Source organism: Typopeltis vanoorti, chromosome 11 (assembly GCF_054136105.1).
Source record: "Typopeltis vanoorti isolate ZY-2024b chromosome 11, IOZ_Tvanoo_1.0, whole genome shotgun sequence".
Lineage (NCBI taxonomy): Eukaryota > Metazoa > Arthropoda > Arachnida > Uropygi > Thelyphonidae > Typopeltis > Typopeltis vanoorti.
In genome coordinates this window covers 62,558,297-62,575,287 of record NC_143559.1, presented here as the reverse complement: position 1 = coordinate 62,575,287, position 16,991 = coordinate 62,558,297, and the positions used below count along the sequence as shown (strand labels likewise).

The 16,991-nt window shown below is 36.3% G+C and overlaps 1 protein-coding gene across 1 annotated transcript in view; it reads left to right on the top strand.

Moving 5' to 3' along the window:
• Window positions 1-16,991, top strand: part of LOC150101661 (cytochrome P450 3A5-like) — a 219,556-nt gene that overhangs the window by 16,693 nt on the left and 185,872 nt on the right. Inside the window, exon 3 of the mRNA XM_090400698.1 lies at window positions 10,542-10,594. Coding sequence (XP_090256824.1) covers window positions 10,542-10,594 — 53 coding nt within the window. The remainder of the gene's footprint in view (window positions 1-10,541; window positions 10,595-16,991) is intronic.

Genomic DNA, 16,991 nt, shown 5'->3' with positions numbered 1-16,991 from the left:
TCCTAAAGGGAGGTTGTGTTTTAGTAATCTAATAAGTTTTAGTAATCTAATAAGTAATCTAATAAGTTTTAGTAATCTAATAAGTAAAGTTCAGGTTTTAGTAATCTAATAAGTAAAGTTCAGGAGACAGCTTGCAGCTGTCTCCTGAGCTTCTCATTATCATCCACCTTGTAGTTCAAATATACTTTTTTCTCACAGAAGCTCTCACATGGCTGGCAATGATGAGCAAGTGTGTCAGAAGGATTTGAGAGTGAATGCCAAAACTGTTAGTAAGAGTAATGAGCATAATAGAGTAGCAATAGTGCAGTGTTGAAAGTGAGCAAAGGTGAAGAGTATTAGCATGAGTGTGATAGCATGAAAAATAGTAAAAGATTAGAATAACAAGAATAACAATGAGAGAGCTTACATGTAATTCTGCTCAGGATAAAGATTCAATTCAAACTGGAGAAATGTCTAGTAAATGGAACATAGAAGTGAAAGAATTTTATGTATGAAGTAAGGAATGCGAAGTGAGAGAAAAGATTATGTGAAAAAGCAAAAGAGGAAATCTGAAGTTTTGTATGGTGATTCTGTTCTCATTTATTTTATTTTTTTTTGTGTGTTTGTGTGTGGGTTACACACAAAACACCCATGAATCATAAACCTATAGTATGTTCATACTGTGAGTGGGCGTCCACGCAGTTAGCCTAGTGGCTTTGCGCTTCGCAACCATGTGCCTGGGGAAGGAGTGTCCTAGGTTTGATTCCCGTTCGGCAACGCGAGGAGCTTAAGGATCTTCCTCAGCCATAGCCAAGTTAGCCGGTCTTGGGCGTGGACAGCAGAGTTTCCCCCCTCAGTTTATCTGGGGTTTTTCATCCAGCAAGCAGGCAAACCGGCCCTGTGAACACACGTGGATCTATAGCCATAAATACTTGCCCCAATAGGGACAGGGGAGAAAAGGGAGGGAACTCCATATGAATAAATAAATAAAAAACTGTGAGTGGGCTAAGAATTTTTTTTTCTATTTATGGATTTTTATGTATATATATGTATACAATTTATATTTTTATTTCTTTTTTTTCACAGTTCAGAAACCTTGCTATAGGGACCAAACATCATGGAACTTTTCCAAGCCACTTCATGTGGGGCAACAAGTGGGGCGGTGGTCTCACACTGGATGATGAAATTCATCTCCCATCTAAAGACAATCACAAACATCTGTGTCCATGGGTAGGCTTGAACACAAAGCCTGTCAGTTGGAGAGTGGAAACACTAACCACTTGACCAACCAGGCCAGCATATGATGAATGTGTGAAAATTATATTTCCCAGGTGCAAAGAACACTTGAATAGAGTTAGATGTGTGGATAAAGTGTTCAGGAAAAATTTGGAAGTGCAGTCAGAGGCTTTAGTGGGGGGGGGGGCAGGGAGTTGTGTGTTTTCCTCTTAGTAGTAACCCTATCAGGAGGTAATTTATTTCTTACATGATTACACACAATGCATACAGCCTTCTTAAATAATCTGATTCACATTTATATTTTTGTATCTATATTCCTATTTATATTTTATATCTAAATATATTTACACTATATAATCACAACATTATTAGTAGCTTATATTATATTATATTACAACAATTGAAAGTTGATCCTGTTGGCAAATTAAATAATTTTATTATTATTATCATCCAACCTCCATGGAATCAGAGACTAATCGTGGGAGTTATATGCTATTGCACACAATGCTCATCCAACCATACCTTAAACTGATTCATTGTGTCTACATTCAAAACACATTCAGGGCAATGCATTCTACTCATAAGCCACTCTCCATGCAAAGAACCTGCTCTGCATTCCTCTGCTCATATCCTCCTTATACAGTTTCCAGCAATGGCCTCTTGTTCTACCCCCCCTTCTCCCATTCTATGAAAAATCTCTTTCGTGTTAACCTGATAACATCCCCTGACTAATTTATATGTCTCAATCATATCCCACCCCTTCTCCTATTCACAAGGCTTTGCAACTTACATTCTTTCAATCTGTCCTCATACTCCACATTCTAAATACCACTGACCACCTTTGTGAATCTTCTTTGGACCCTTTACAACATATCCTCATCATTATGACAATCCACTGACCAATCTATGCAAAATAATTCATATAAGACCTGATAATGGCCTTATACAATGGCATCATAATCTCTTTGTTTTTAGGGTCCTCTGCATCATTGCCATTATCCAATATGATATCTTCACTAGTTGTGCAATGTGGTCCTGAATTTCAGGTTTGTGTCTACCGTCACTTCTAGATCTCTCATCTCCTCTACTTCCTTTAAAGTTTCCCCACCAAGTATATATTTCGCATCCCATTGTTGCTTCCCAAATCTCAAAACCTTACACTTTGCAATATTGAACTGATAGTTTCACTTATCTGCTGATTCATGCAATTTATTCAAGTCCTCCTGTAATCTGGACTCTGCTTGACTCCACATTGCTCTCCCCAATTTTGCATCATCTGCAAATGGCTGCATATCACTGGTAAAACCCATCCAAATATCATTAACATACAAATTGAATAACAATGGTCTCAAAACTGTTCCCTGTTTTCCACTACTAGTGACCTTCCTCCTTCAGGATAATGTACCTCCATATATAACTTTCTAATACCTATCAACAGTCTCTCGTCCAACCCACCCCATCTGTTTCAATTTATTTAACAGCTTGTCGTGTGGGAGTCTATCAAACATTTATGCAAAGCTCAATACACCAGTGTATATGCATCCCCCTGTCCAAGGTATTTGTCACCTTGTTATAGTACATAAGTAAGTTAGTGAAACATGATCTCCCCTTAACAAACCCATGCTGACAAGCACAGAGAATACTGCTATTGTCAACCCACATCTGTATCCTATTTCTCACCAATCTCTCCAGTACTTTCACAACAACTGTAGATATACAGATTGGCCTATAATTTGAAGCTACAGCCTTATCACCACCTTTTGCAGTGGAACAATTTTACCCTCCTTCCACTCCCTTGGAACCTGTGCTGTTGTAACACTGTTATTAAACAGGCATGCCAAACTCCTGACAATTCCCTGGAACATTCCCTTAAGATTTGTGGTGATATGTCATCAAATCCTATTTCCTTATTGACATCAAGGTTATTATTTCCTCAAATACCTCCTGCTGCTCGTTCACAATGAAGCCATCCTCTCCATGTCCTCTATACTTAAGTTGCTCATGATTCCACCCTGATGAGGATGAAACATCCTTATAAATTAATCACTGAATATCTGAAGAATGTCTTCTGCAGCAGTTACCATTCTACCATTATCATCTCTTACCATGATCATTCTTCTTTTTACTTGCCACATATCTAAAAAAAAAAAAAAAAAACGCCTAATTGCCAATTTCTGTTCATACTGCACTTTTGTTTTCCTTACCAACTGAGTCTCTCTCCTGGATTGTTGTTTATACTCTTCATGTAACTGATTATTACCATTATTCATCTTGTACTATCTCCAAAGTACGTACCTTTTTTTTCCCCAGATATTTCAAGCATAAGCCCCTAATTCCTCCATTTTACACCTACCATATTCAGCCTGTTGATCTTTGGAATACATTCACACATTGATGCTGTTATGTATTTCTTTGTCAGTTCCCAAACAGCATTTATTTCCTTACTTCTGAACTCCTGGTTACATGCTATAACTCCATGCTGTCTCCTAAGCTTGTCATAATCATCAGCCTTATAATTCCACATACGAGAGTGACTGAAAAGTTCTCAGCCTTGACTATATCGACAAGATTTTTTTTCTAAGTTGGTACATCTGTACTAAGCATCCATGTGAAATTGCAAGTCATTCTATCAAGTAGTTTGTTTTATACAACTGTGTGAAGCAAAAGTGTTGTCTGTATCCCTTGAAATGGATAAAATTCAGTATTGTGTGGTTATAAAATTCTTTGTAAAAGAAGGTTTAAACCGAAACAAATTCATTTGAAGTTCATAAAAGTTTATGGGCACTCTTCTCCTTCGTTTTTCAACAATATTTATTTATTATTTTTATTTTATTATTATTATTTATTATTTATTATCTACAATATTTATTAAGAAACGGGCTGCTGAGTTTAAATGTGACCATACCAGCCTTGAAGATGATCCATGCGAAGGACGTCCAAAAAGTGTAACAACACCAGAAATCATTTATCAAGTATATTGACCGGTCATCCAATACACAATATAGTATTGGATGACCGGTGAGGCAAAGTGCGTGAAATTGCTGAGACTATAGGCATTTCAAAGGAACATGTATGAAAAATGTTTCATGAAGAATTGCAAATAAAAAAGCTTTGCGCAAGATGGATGCCTTGTTTGTTCAAAAACACACTTGCATGAAAATCTCTGAATAGTGTTTGGTGCATTTTAACAAGAATAAAACTGATTTTGTGCATCAATTTATTACTATGGATGAGACTTGGATTCCCCATTACCGGCATATTGCCAGCAAAGGTTGGTCGATTGTTAGACCCTCTGCTTCTAATGGCTCAGTTAAGTAAGTTTGAGCACGGTTAGTAATTGGAAGGGGACCAATCGTTCGATGCTGTTGGCACTCTCCCTTGATGAGTCTTTGGACTCCCTGGAGGTGTAAAATAATAATAATAATAATAATTACACAACAGAATCCAAACAGCAGTCAAAACAACAGGCGCTAAACAACAGGACAGAAGCCTGTTGTTTAGCACCAAAGAAGACAAAGTCAGTTCAATCTGTAGGAAAAGTCATGGCATTGGTATTTTGAAATGCTAAAGGCATTTTGTTTATTAATTATCTTGAAAAGGATAAAATAATAACTGGGGAATATTATTCCGATCTTTTAACCAGACTAGATCTGGTTTGCAGAAGGAAAAAAATCATCTTTCAATAGAACAATGCACCTGTCCACAAAGGTGTTTTGACAATGGGAAAATTAAAGGATCTGCACTATGAATTGTTGGAACATCCACCCTATTCCCCAGATTTGACTCACTCTGACTTCTGTCTTTTTCCCAAAACTAAAACTCCTCCTTGCTGGTCAGCATTTTTCTTTGAATCAAGAGATGATTTCAGCTGTAGAGAGGTATTTTGTAGATCTTACTGAGAACCACTACAGGGATGGGATAATGGTGCAGGAGCATCACTGGAATAAATGTATTAGTCTTAAGGGAGATTATGTTAAAAAATAAAAATTATTTTTATACTCCATCTTCTTACACACATTCACTGCCATTTTCAACATCCACTCTCCCTGTGCTATGTCTCCCTATCCACCCATGCTTCCCCCCCATTTTCCTGTTCCTCTTGCATTCCTGTTCTCTCTTCATCTCTCATACTATTTTTACTTCCAAGCACTTCTGTCTCTTCAATACCAGTCTCCTTATTTTTCATTTCATCTCTTGCTTCTGATCTCTTGCATGTCTCATACACTGTACTTCCACATATTGTGCTTCTATCCAGCAGCAGTTTCTCCATTGCACTCACTTCAAAACCATTCAAATGCAACCCATCATGCTTGTATAATTCCCGCAAACTGTACTCCCTTCTCCTCACACAGCTCCCTTCGCATACTATTCATGATTTTGGCTCTCCATCACAAGTCATCATTGTCATACGTCGGCAACACACTTACAACCCTTGCCACTACACTGTTATCTTTCACTCTTCTTAGTAACCTAATAATTTTGATTATTAGGTTACTGCATAATTTTTCCTTCTCTCTAGAGTGATATTCCTTACCAAATTTCTCATTGACTCTGTTAATGCTAGGTGGTTGTTTGGGTTTTTAATGCCATCCATTGTGCTTCTACTGACAGTGTAAATTGTTGCAGTCTTTTTATGAGAGGTGTTGTTGAATATGGGAATGTGAAATGGCAGCATTTCAAAAAAGTGGCAGTTGCATTGAATAAAGGAAATGGCTGCTTGATGCTGCTAGAACTTGCAAAGGCATTTGACATGATCCTGTTACATCAATTAGAGCAATAATAAGAAAGTGGCTGAGACCTCAAAGAGTAGTATATGGATATCACTGATATAGGAAATAATTTAAAAGACAATATGCAGTTGTTTGCTGATGATAAACTGGACAGAGCAATAATTAATGAAGATGATGTAGTAATCTTTCAGGATAATTTAAATAAAACAGACTGGCATTATCGATGGAGGATAATGGTTACCAGTCAAATGTGACAAAGTATAAGGTCAACAAATATACTATGCACTTTAGGATGAAAAGATTACAAGCTTTGTACCACATTTACAGAACAGGACTGCAGGAAGATGAGGATAGGGATTTAGAAAATTGTCCTAAATTTAAACAGAGTTTAAATTTACAGGACATTTTGAAAATGGCCAAAATAGCTCATCAGATTACTCAAATGTTGAAGAATCATATACTAACAAGCAGAGGGAAAAGTTATTTCTCTTTTTAAGGAGGCTTTGATACAGCTGCATCTGGACGAAATATGCACAGATTTCGTTGATTGGTTCCATTGGTACAAGAAAACGTCAAAGTAGAAGATCTAGAGATAAGTGACCAAGTGGTGATAGGTTTATAGAATGTTCTCTATGAAAATAGATTGAAGGTCAGAATTATATTGCTGTTAGACATTATGTCTAACAGCAATATAATTGGACTTTGTATGGTGGACTTTGTAAATTAGTGCTTTGGGGTTGATAGGAAGATAAGTTATTGTACCAAAATTTGTTTCAAACTGATCTATCATTTTCAATTTCCAGGATGTAGGTACTGGGCTATTTTTAGGAATAGTTTTTATAATTTAATTTGTGTAACAGCTTTGATTTCTTCCATATGGTGAAGCAATCTTTTTTCCATGATGTACTGGTCTAACTCTGGATTTTCCATTCATAACATATTTATATATATATTTTTATTTTAACCTTGGTAGTCTGTCTAGATTGTCCAAAATGCTGGATTCCCTTTGAGAGAAGGTATTCTAAACACCTGGAAGGAATACTGACATTCAATACCAAAGTTTTAGAAGTTTCCTGGATACATTAGTAGTGGAATGAAAGTCTGACTTTGCTCCACTTCAGTTTCTTTATAGAGCTGGTTGCTCCACCTAAAATATCCAAATTTAATACAGTGAGTGCTTAGTTCTCACAAATGTGTGGCACAAAAATATTCAATTCAGTATATCATCTAATTTATTTATTCATCATAGTTGTTGTAAGTGGTCCAGGAGGCTTGGTACCTTTGTATGCCTTGTTTTCCTGTAATTAGAGGTTCTGGAAACCTTAAATTGCATATAATTTTTTTAATATAAAACAAGAATTTTATATCTTGTTTCTGTGTTTGTTCAGTTTAAATGCCAAATATTTTGCAAGTTATTATAGGTAGGACAATTAAAGTTAATATTACCCATAATAGGGTGCATTGAACTCCAGGTTTGTAAATCTTAGGTAACCCATATATCCTGGGGAGTGAGAAAATCTTTAGTTTTTCCATAACATCACTTGGACAACTTTCGATATTTTTTTAAAATACTTGAGATTTTATTTTTTTAGAAACTGCTATTTTTGTTTAGGTCAACATTTATGCCAGTATCTGTAATTAACATAATCCAATCTGTTACTGACATATATTGCATATGCTAGTAACAGATTGGAATGGAATAGAAATTCTCACAACTGTGTTTAAGATGATAGTGAACTTTCATTGACATGCCTTACTTATGTTTAGAACTGATTTTTAAAAAAAAAAAAAATTAAGATTAGTTTATCTTCATTTGAGATGTTGCTTTGTTGAAGAGTTTGCATTCATTTTTAAGGAGTGCTGAAGTTTCTAACCAAATGTTGTTTGCATCTTTGTGTGTGTTAGTCTTGATAGCAAATTCAGTGAAATTAAAAAAATATTTTTTATGCGACTTCCACTCACAAAAGGTTGTAAACCATATATAGTACATTAGTACCATGAGTGGACTAATATATTTCCAAATTAATTTTTAACCACATTACCTGGAAACCCTGCTCTAGAGAGTAAACATGGAAGCCTACTTCAGGCTTCCAATAACTAGGGGTAGTCTCACACTGGGCAATGTGGTTAAAAGTTAATTTGGAAAGATCAGTACTAAGGTTAAAACCTTTTGTTTTAAATTTCTGTACTATTCTTCAAAGTTGCAGATCACTTTGTCTGGCAGAAATTGCTTTGGTGTTTTTATTGCCATTGGGTTGTTATACTTTTAAAATTCATTTGTATGCAATCATCAATTACTATGATGGATGACACTCTTTATGGATATACCTTCTGGGTATATCCATAAAGAGTGTCATTCTTCATTCCTTCATTTCCATCATTTATTACATCACCATTCTTCCGAGCAATATGCTGTTGTCAAAACCTTAGCAAATAGAGCTAGAACCATCTGCTCTAACCACATTAGCCTCTCTAGTAAAATCATTCACATCCAGGACACTTTTTTTAGGCAGTGGCTTTCTGTTTCTTAAAATCAGCAGAACTCTTTACCCATCCTCTAAACCTCTCTCCTACCAAAATCCAGAACACAAAAAAATCTGTTGCCATTCCCTACATCGGGGGGCACTTAAGAAAAAATCTTGCATGTTGTCAAAGAGTATAATGAGTGGACCTCTTTCAAGCTGTACCAAAAATTAGCTACCCTTATCTGCTCGCATAATGTTCAGGGAATGTTGCCTGAGTTTCTTGAGGATGATTAACAAGCAGAGACTATTCAAAGGACACAGACCTGACCAATGGTGTGTAATGTCTATGGAATGCTCCTTATAAATATTCTCCACTTGTTAATCATTCTTAAGAAACTTAGACAGCAGTCTTTCTGAACATACTACCATTGTATCAAAGCCTTGTAAAGAAGATAACTTCCTTATCCCTACTTGTGTGTTTCGAACATCTAAATCAAGTAATTACTACTGCTGTTTTGCTCACTTTGGTTATATATCTCGAGACTTTAACTCCCTGTCCCTGGAATCATCAGTTTCTTGAAACATATCCAACCAGTATAATAATACCCACCTTGCAGTAGTTTTAGTCTAAAATGCATAATCTTATACTTTGTCACATTGAACTGGTAACACTGTTATTGTTTATCTTCATTACATTTATTTACTGTTGTTTCCATTCCTTCTAGTTAAGCTTTTGACAGCTAACAGCTAATGATATTCTCTCTCAAGTCATCCCTTGATAACATACAAATTAACATATAAATTAAACAGCATTGGTCCAAGTACAAAATGCAGTGGTACAGCACAAGATGCTTATCTTCTTGATTCTGCTGCATCACATGCTACTTTGATGATTATCTACCTCAGCTTGTTCTGTATCCACATCACAACTTCATATCCACTTCCAGTTGCCAGTTTCTGTAATAGGGTAATAGGGTGTTATGTTAAATACTTTTGTAAAGTCCAGCAATATCATGGTATAGTCATCTCCAACTCAACTGTCATTTATTTTGGACAGATAGTCTTTCCCTTTGTAAATTTACTTTCTAAATTTTTGTTTAAGAATAAGTTGTTTAAGAATACAGTCAGTCTATGATTTGCTGCGACACCTCCTTTATATAATGGAACTATCTTGCTTCCATTCTACTGCCATTAGTCTTTTTATCTTCTTCAGTATCAAAAGTGTATGTTTTGCAGCATAAAATTATATCCTGCACATCTTCTTAAACATCTGCTCACAAATATCATAATGATTATTCTATAAAAAAAAAATGTCTTATTGTACATTAAATCCTTTTAGAGTTGATAGCGTTTTTTTGCACATAGTACTGGATTATCTATTTATTTTTTATTTACTTATTTGTTTATTTATTTAAATCTATTCTATATTCTTCACTGTTACTTATATTTTGTCAACAATGTGACATGGTGGTGAACAGGGATCTGAAGCTAAAAGTTCACATTACATAAGTTGAGGTCATCATATAGCAATGATGCAGAGGACCTTAATATGCAGAAATAAGGAGTTTATAGTACCATTTGTATAAGGCTTTGATCATGCCTCATATGGATTATTGTGCAGATTTGGTTCCCTAGTTCTCATGATGATGAGAATATGCTGGAAAGAGTATAGAGTAGACTGACTGAGGTGGTAATTGGTCTTTGGAATGTCAGGTATTTAACAGATTGAGGGAATTCAATTTGTAAAGCCTCATAAATAGGAGGAGGAAGAAGAGATGGGGGGGAGATTATTGAGATGTTTAAGTTGGTAAAGAGTTGTTACTTGATTAATGCAGTAGAAATTTTTCATGGAGTGGGAGAAGGGGGGGGGGTAGAACAGAGGGCCATTCCTGGAAACTATATAAGAAGGATGTGAACAAGGTCATAAGGAGCAGATTCCTTGCATGGAGATTGGTTGGTAGGTGGAGTCATTGCCTTACAGCATGGTGAATTAACACCACACTGTAAGGCCTCCACAGAGTCTTGACTCTGTGGAGGTCTAGTGTTAATAATAATACTTCTTTAGGCTCTTTAGAATATATAATACAGCCAGCTTTCCTATTTAAATAGATTATTTATTTTGTTCTTTTAGCCACTTCATATTTTAGAACTGGAATTATATAGAAGATATGGAAGGATATATGGGTAAGAAATGTTATGATTCATAACATTTAACCAATAAAAAAATATTTATAACACCCTAATAAATGATTTCCTTTTAATATTGTAATGACAATTACCATGATACATTATTATTTTTTAAATTAATCACATATTTACACAGTCACCCAATCACACAGTCTTATTTATGTAATTTTTTATGATCATTTTCAAATTCCTCATATATAACCTCAAGGGAATGGATTAAGTTTGCATTGTTGCTTACATCCTATTGACAGTCCTCTTCCTAATTGATCTTATTTATCAGGATGCCTATATTGTTAGACTTCGCATTTTGGTCTTTTAAATTTTAAAGCATTAAATCCACCTAAAGTTCGGCTACCCTATGGGTCTTTTTCCTACTATCTTAGTGTGATACACCTGTTCTTCATTTTTCTGTTTAGATGACCATACTAGATTACATTAGTTCCTCATAAATTTTGTGAACGCTAACAGTCAGGCTTCTTTCTCTCATCAATTTTAATATGATACTGACATTGATGCTGCTGTTCAAATCTCCCATCCCCATTTTTAGCTGAATTCTCATGTCTGTGATAGTAGTCCTCAACAAACTGGTTTATTTCTAACCCACATATCAGTTCCATATGTTAGCATTTTGGAAACCTCCTTGCTACTTTAGTGCTTTGGCTAATTCTTCTCTTATTCCTTATAAATTTATTCCACTGGCTCCCCATCATGTTAGTTTTGTTTATTTGATCATCTATTTTCACATTTAATTTGTCATCTTCATTTAATAAAAATGTGTATTAAATAACTGAAAACATTTTACTCCTATAGTCTCTCCATTGAATAACATTTAATTACTATTTCTTATACCAAGAAGAATGATTGTTATGAGAGATTTTAACTACAGTAGTATAAACTGGGGAGAGGAAGATGTATGTAGCAATAAGGGAATGGAATTTCTAGAATTCTTGAGGGACAAATGTCTTAAGCAACATGTAATAGAGGGAACAACAGGTTCAAGAGTTTGGGATTTGGTTATAGCATCAGAAGAGTTGATAATAACTGAGATGACATCTCTCCCCCATTTGGAGAGAGTGACCATATGGTTTTAACTTGGAAAATGAATAGACATGCAGGAGTCTCAAAGAGACGGGAACGTATGTGGAATTATAAGGCAGGTGATTATAATAGTCTAAGACGTCACCTTGGGGAAGTTTCATGGAGAGAGGAATTGGAACGCCAGGATATCATTAGTGCATGGGAAATTATGAAAGAATGTTTGTTAGCAGCAATGGTAAGTTGTATACCACGAGTGAACAAGAGCACACAATTTGGAGTAAAGTGGATGACAAACAATATTAAACAGGAATTGCATGCGAAAAAGAGGCTGTGGAAGAGATATAAGGAGACAGGAGAAGAGAAGATGCATTAAGAGTATAAGACACAGGCCAGAAGAGTGACTAGTAAGGAAGTCGAAACTGGAATATGAGAGGAGATTAGCTCTAAGATCCAAAGAAAATCCTAGGGAATTTTTTAGATTAGGCCAGTAAGAGGAGAAATGATTGTGGAAGAATGATATTGTGGGATAAATATGGGAATAGAGTGACTGATAAAGCGGACATAGTATAATTGTTCAATGACCACTTTATGGAGTATTTCATCCTGGAGGAGTCAGTTTTAATGCAGAGGGATAGGGCAGGTTTAGAGGTACAGGAGGAGAGTGTGTTTCAAATACTGAGTACTCTGGATGTCAGTAAAGCTGTGGGATTGGATGGTATTTCACCACGAGTTTTGAGAGAATGTGCCAGCGAACTGACAGTGCCTTTGACCTGGCTTTTCAATGAAAGTCTAGCTACTGGAAAGGTGCCCATGGAATGGAAGCAAGGTAAGATAGTGCCATCGCATAAGGGTGGTAGCAGACTGGAAGTGTCTAATTATAGACCAGTTTGTTTGTCATCAGTAGTTAGTAAGATCTTGGAGAAAGTAGTGAAGGACCATATACAGCATTGGGCAGATGAGAATAATGTTGTCTGTGAGAGTCAACATGGATTTCTGAAAGGGCATTCTTGTTTTAGCAATATGCTAGCCTTTTAAAATAAAGTTACAAGAGCATTAGATGAGGGAAAGGCATATACTGCAATTTTCTTAGATTTAGTGAAGGCATTTGACAGGGTGCCACATGATAAGCTGATATTTAAGTTGCAGCACATGGGTCTGGATGTCAGATTGGTCAACTGGATTCAGGATTGGCTGTCCAATAGGTATCAGAGAGTTGTGTATGGTGGGGGCAGTTTCAAGGAAGCAGAGGGTTACAAGTGGGGTCCCACAGGGCTCAGTGCTGGGACCTATATTGTTTAACCTTTATATCAATGACATTGTCAGTGGATTGCAGGGGGATGTTCAGTTGTTTGCAGATGATGCAAAGCTGGGAAGGATTATTAGTAATAGTGCAGATGCGGCAGCCCTGCAAGAGGATTTGAATAAGCTAGATAGATGGGCAAATGAATGGGGGTGTCAGTTTAATGCAGCAAAATGTAAGGTCTTGAGGTTTGGGAAACATCGATGGGACACTGCATACTTTATGGGAGAAGTTATACTGGAGGAAGTAGGGGCGACCAGAGATCTGGGATTGATGATTGATAGAAACCTGAAATTTAGGGAACATATTGCAAAGGTGGTGAAGGTAACACAGAGGATTGCTGCGATAATGAGAAGGACACTGACCTGCAGAGATAAAGCAGTTATCATTCCGTCGTATAAAACCCTCATCAGACCACACTTGGACTATTGTTCTCAGATTTAGTCCCCACGATTTGAAGGGGATAAATTAACTGTGGGAAGGGTACAGAGAAGGATGACAAAGATGGTTTCAGGACTGTACAATGATAGTTATGAGGATTGACTGAGGGAATGTGGACTGCAGAGTTTGGTGGATAGAAGGAGAGGTGATATGATTGAGACTTTTAAACTGTTGAGAGGTGGTTACAGGGTTGACACCGGGGAGTTCTTTCACTTGGTTGAACAGCGGGAAGGAGTGATGAAAAGAGGCCTTCCCTGGAAGTTATGAAAGGAAACTGTGAGCAAGAGGGTGAAGAGTGGTTTCTTTGCATGGAGGGTGGTTGAGCCATGGAATGCATTGCCTGGTGAAGTGGTGAGAGCGAGAACGGTCAGTGAGTTCAAGGAGTAGTATGATAGACTTTGTGTTTCTTAGGGGGGGGGACCTCCGCTCGATGAGTCTTGATAGACCTTGTGTTTCTTAGGAAGGACCTCCCACGATGAATCTTTTGACTGCATGGAGGCCTGAATAATAATAATAATAATAATAATACATATATGAAGATACATATGTGCTTGTAAACTAGTGTGTGCATATATGAAGATAAATCTGTAGGTTTCTTCATTTTAGTCTCAACTAAATGGTTGAGACTAAAATGAAGAAACAAAGCAATGCTTGAACCACTTAGTGGCCTTCATTGAGTGCTCTTGGTAGCATGAATATTTTCTACATTTAAGGCAACTTTATGTATCCACTTTCTGATGTTAGAAAAATTTTTAAGGCAGGGGTAGATTAAAGAAAAAAATCTTTTGTTTTTGTGAAGTGGGGTGGCCCTTTTTTCAGCAGTTAATCTGGTAGGTATCCAAGACACAGTCTGCCAGTCCTCATGTTAGAGATTCTGATGGCTTGGCCATATAGAACTAATTACAGCCACTGTGCACTGGTAGAAACCAGGTAAATCTAGAAACTGTAGCTCTTTAGGAGAGAAGGGATTCCATTCTTTTGTGTGATCTGTAGGTTTACTAGATTGTATTATTATTTTTAGTATTATTATTACATAGGCATTTCAATGGAGTCTAAATATCATTGTCAGAGCACTTGCCATTGCATGTGCTGTTACTGTGATGCACTGCAAGCTGCTGCACCATGACTGCAAAGCAATCGAAACGAAGTGAATCTCAGCAATTCTGTGTTGCATTTGTTGATTGAGCAATTGTCTTGGTTGACCGGGTGGTTAATGTATCCACTCTCCAACCAATAGACTACAGATTCAAATCATGCCTTGCGCATGGATATTTGTAATTGTCTCTAGGTGGGAGGTGAATTTCATTGCCCAGTGTGAGACCAGTGCCTGCTTATTGAAAGCCTAAAATTACTAGAGCAGGGTTTCCTTGAACCATGTAAAAATACCAAAAAATTATATAAAATTAATAAAAATAGCAAAAATCCTTACCCCACTCATGGTACTAATGCATTATAGGTATACAAATAAACCTTTCATAAGTGAGAGTTGCATAAAACACAGTCCTCTTATTCCCTACTCTCCATGCAAAAAAATATAGTTTTCATGTTAATATTAACTGCACAGAATTTCCAGGGATGACCCTTTTTTTCTGTTCAATCCAGTCATGTATTGAAAATTTTCTAGCATGAGTATTATAAAATCCATTAATAAAATATATATTCCTGTAACATCCTATCTCTTCCCCTAAGCCTTGTAGCCATTTTACCCACTTTTGCAACATATATAGAACATACAGTTTAGTGTGTGTGTGTGTGTGTGTGTATACAAAGTTCATATGAAAAGTTCTCGGCCTAACAAGGAAAACACGGATTTATAATTTCAAAATTATTTTCATTTTTTGACATAATCTCCCTTAAGACTAATACATTTATTCCAGTGATGCTCCAGCATCGCTGGAATAAATGTATTAGTCTTAAGGGAGACCTGTTCCTGTAGTTGTTCTCAGTAAGATCTGCCAAATACCCATCTACAGCTTCAATCACCTCTTGATTCAAAGAAAAGCACTGACCAGTGAGGAAGAATTTTAGTTTTGGGAAGAGACAGAAGTCAGAGGGAGCCAAATCTGCAGAATAAGGTGGATGTTCCGACAATTCATAGTGCAGATCCCTTAATTTTCCTATTGCCAAAATACCTTTGTGGGCAGGTGTATTGTCCTGATGAAAGATTTTTTTTTTCTTCTGCGAACTGGATCTTTTCTTCACGAATTTTTTCATCTAGTCTGGTTAAAAGATCGGAATAATATTCCCCAGTTATTGTTTTACCCTTTTCAAGATAATTAATAAACAAAATGTCTTGACCATCCCAAAATACCAATGCCATGACTTTTCCTGCAGGTGGAACCGACTTTGTCTTCTTTGGTGCTGAACAACCAGCTTCTGTCCACTGTTTTGACTGTTGTTTGGATTCTGGTGTGTAATGGTGAATCCGAGTCTCATCCATAGTAATAAATTGATGGACAAAATCAGTTTTATTGTTGTTAAAATGCTCCAAGCAGTGTTCTGAGATTTTCATGTGAGTGCGATTTTGATCTGCTGTGAGCAAGCAGGACATCCATCTTGCACAAAGCTTTTTCATTTGCAATTATTCATGCAAAATATATCCTACACTTTCTTTTGAAATTCCTATAGTCTCAGCAATTTCACATACTTTGACTTGCCGGTCATCCAATACCATATCGTGCGCTTGATCAATAATTTCTGGTCTTGTTACACTTTTTGAAGAAGAGTGCCCATAAATGTTTATGAACTTCGAATGAATTTCTTTTTGGCATTAAACCTTTTATAAAGAATTTTATAACTGCATGATACTCAATTTTGTCCATTTCAAGGAATACAGACAACACTTTTGCTTCAGAACAGCTGTATAAAACAAACTACTTGATAGAATGACTTGCAATTTCACATGGATGCTTATGACAGATGTACCAACTTAGAAAAAGAAAAAAAAAATCTTGCTAATAGTGTTGCCATCTATGGTCAAGGCTGAAAACTTTTCAGACCACCCTCATATATATATATATATATATATATATTTTTTTTTTTTTTTCTTTTAAATATTGAATGACTAGAAACTGAGAAAAATGAAAACAAAGTTTAATAGCACAAATAGTTTCAGCTTGTATCAGCCTTCTTCAGGTGCACATTACAAAAGAAATAACCAGTAAAACATAGAGGAAATAACTGTAAACAACACGGAAAGTTAGTGTATATATATTCAACATAGAAACTTTGAAGCATGCGCATTCAAAACTGTTTTCTCGTTCAGAGTTGTCGATTGTTGGGCATATGCATGCGTATAGCATCTCGTGAATGCCAGTATTTGATCGTAACACAATGACAGTCTGAAAGGTTGTAACTCGGGTTGTTGTCAAGATGTAGGGGGAGGTTGAGAGTGATTTCGTTTAATTCTATTATCTTTCTTTCTAATTCATCCTGCAATGGAAAATGTTATCAGATTTGTCCCATAGGACTGTATGGCTAAGGTTTTTTTCTTCATTAGAATCGGCCAAGAACAGAACATGACTACACAGAGCACTGGCTTGTGTTCTGCTGTAACTGACATCTCTCTTATGTTTTTGAATGCTTAACTCGATCGATTTCTCTGTTTGGAAGTTC